This window comes from Bison bison, unplaced genomic scaffold, assembly GCF_000754665.1.
Source record: "Bison bison bison isolate TAMUID 2011002044 unplaced genomic scaffold, Bison_UMD1.0 scf7180017852474, whole genome shotgun sequence".
NCBI lineage: Eukaryota > Metazoa > Chordata > Mammalia > Artiodactyla > Bovidae > Bison > Bison bison.
This window is the reverse complement of record NW_011483047.1, coordinates 12,123-14,562: the sequence shown is the minus strand read 5'-3', so window position 1 is coordinate 14,562 and position 2,440 is coordinate 12,123. Positions and strand designations below refer to the sequence as shown.

Here is a 2,440-nt window from a genome sequence, read left to right as displayed (position 1 = left end):
TCAATGTCTACTTGCAAAGAGCATAACTTGAAATGCCCTTGATCATTTCCATACCTTGAGCCCAGTCATTTTCAAATGGGGTGAGGCAGAGAGGGAAAATGTAACCCCCCCCCAACCTCCCCCAAGTGGAGGAAGGTGACCTGAACTGTTGCAGAATTCATTTCCTCTAATTTCCTAGGTATCTCAATCCTTAGCTAAGTACCACTAAAATGTGTAAAAGTATCACTTGCAGACTATATAGTATAGTAAAACAAGCTGAAGGCAAGAAATTCTGGTGAGAACCACTGACCTAGTCCAAAGACCTGCTGTTCAGGTGACCAGGAATTTCAAGGAGATTAATTCAGTATGTACTGACTGTCTACCATGTCCCATACATCAGAGTAAGTGGCAGGGTAGCTAAGGCTGGGGTGTGGGGGTGTGTGTGTAGGGGAAGTGGTGAGGTGAAGGGAGTGGGGAGAAGTATAACCACAGAATGAGTAAGACTGAAGCAGAGGTGGAAGATGTACTCAATCCTATTCCTACAGGACTACTGATCTGGTTATTTTAAGACCCATACCAGAAAACTGGCTGATGCTAATCAACATTAGAAATTCCCAGGAATATAAAGCCTCTTAGAGGTAAGCCAGGATGTGTACCCAGAGTGGGAGAGAAGACTACAGAGGAGGAGAATAGGACAAGCCAGGACTCTGAGTTCAGCTTTTTTTTTTTTAAATGCTGAAAGATATTGGCATTTTTTTTTAGCTTAATTCCCCCCACTCCCCACCAACTTTATTGAGATACGGCTGACATATAACCTGTTGGTGCACAACATTTTGATGTGATACACTTATGTATTTGCAAAGTAATTACCACCACAGAACTCTGACCTGTTAAATAAGTAAACAGACCTACTCACTTCTCCAAGATGGGTCACAATATGGAAAGTATAGCAGTGACTGCTAGTTGTCCCCCTATATCCATTCTCACCCTCTTCCATAATAACATGACCTCCAATTTGTAGCTGGTACATGACCATCCTTAATAAAAATCAGATTTTCCAGTTTTTCTCACAACTATATGTGGCCATGTGACTAAGTTATGATCAATAGGAGGTGAATGACAATGATGTGTGCCCTTAACAGTAAGGAGACTTGTCTTGCCCAGTCCTTCCTTCATTTCCCTCTTCTACTGGTGGAATCCACCCCTAAGGCGTTGCCCTGAAACATCTGGCCGAGGTGGCTCACCATCACACCATCTCTAAGCACTATTATTTCCATCAAACCTACAGTCTGATTAAGAGACAGTAAGAATGAGAAAGGCATGGGGGTATATTCTAGACAATGACCACCACCACCACCATACAGGACATCACTAACTCATTCCTATTCTTTGCCCATTTCCTAGGCACTCACCGGCACACCATGGGACATGAGGGTGTTGGGATTCATGAGGGTAACAAGTTGGTGCAGAAGGTCAGGCTGGCTATCAAAGAGCTCAGGTGTCAGCTTCTTCATCACCTCTTCCAAATGTTCTGCTGCAAGGGAGGGTACCCCATACCAGGTCTTCGGCTCACCCCTGGCCAAAAAGAAAGGGGACACGTAGAGTGGGCACTCAAAGAGCCCACCCTGAATGCTTCCTTGGCTGCCCAGGACCCCACTCACCAGTGGAGGTAGTTAATGGAGTAACTCCAGTGATCCTCAATATGCCAACAAAAGGCCGAGAAGACCATGCCCACATAGAGCCAGGGCACCTTCATGCCAGAGATATCTGCATTGATGTGGCACAGTACAGACTGTTCCAACACTGGCATCACATTCAGGTTCCAACCACTCGTAGCATACTCCTGATAGGTCAGGTATTTGTGGAAAAGAGAGTTTTGCTAAGGTGCTGAGTTCTTTATTCCAGGGAACCTTAATTTTGAGGTCATAGACCTTTCTGAAATGTCTAAAAAATATTACAGATGTTCTTCCCCCTGCCTCCCTCAAATGCATAGACAAAATTTCGATTCACTTCACTTTACTTCAATTTTAGGAAAATTTATAGATGTGCCCACTCACAAAAGTATCTGCAAGTTAAAAGCCCCTGCTCTGGACCAAAATGTACCCTCCTTGTGATACAGGCCTAGGGCCTCTTTATTTCCTGCACTTACAATCCCAGTCCCTGAACACTTCTTATGAATGAGCCAGGTACTCCGACAGGTACTTCAAATACCTTCTCATTTAATTCTTATAAAATTTGTGAAATGGATACTACTCCCATTCTACAGACAAAAAATAGCCAATCTCATGACTGGAGATGCCACGCAAGATACTAGGCTGTGCTCTTTACACACATCATCCCATCTAAATCTCATAGCAACACATAAGGCAGGGATAACAGTCCCCTTCCTATAGAGATACTGGGTCTTTCAGATACTGAAGGACTTGCCTAAGTCACACAGCTGAATATAACCATGAATCAT

The 2,440-nt window shown here is 43.9% G+C and overlaps 1 protein-coding gene across 1 annotated transcript in view; it reads right to left on the bottom strand.

The window, feature by feature from the left end:
• The window catches only part of KDM5C (lysine (K)-specific demethylase 5C), a gene marked incomplete at its 3' end in the record, with an annotated part of 30,559 nt that overhangs the window by 16,003 nt on the left and 12,116 nt on the right, over positions 1-2,440 (bottom strand). Inside the window, exons 9-10 of the mRNA XM_010852721.1 lie at positions 1,641-1,858; positions 1,392-1,554 (exon numbers count right to left, since the gene is read on the bottom strand). Coding sequence (XP_010851023.1) covers positions 1,392-1,554; positions 1,641-1,858 — 381 coding nt within the window. The remainder of the gene's footprint in view (positions 1-1,391; positions 1,555-1,640; positions 1,859-2,440) is intronic.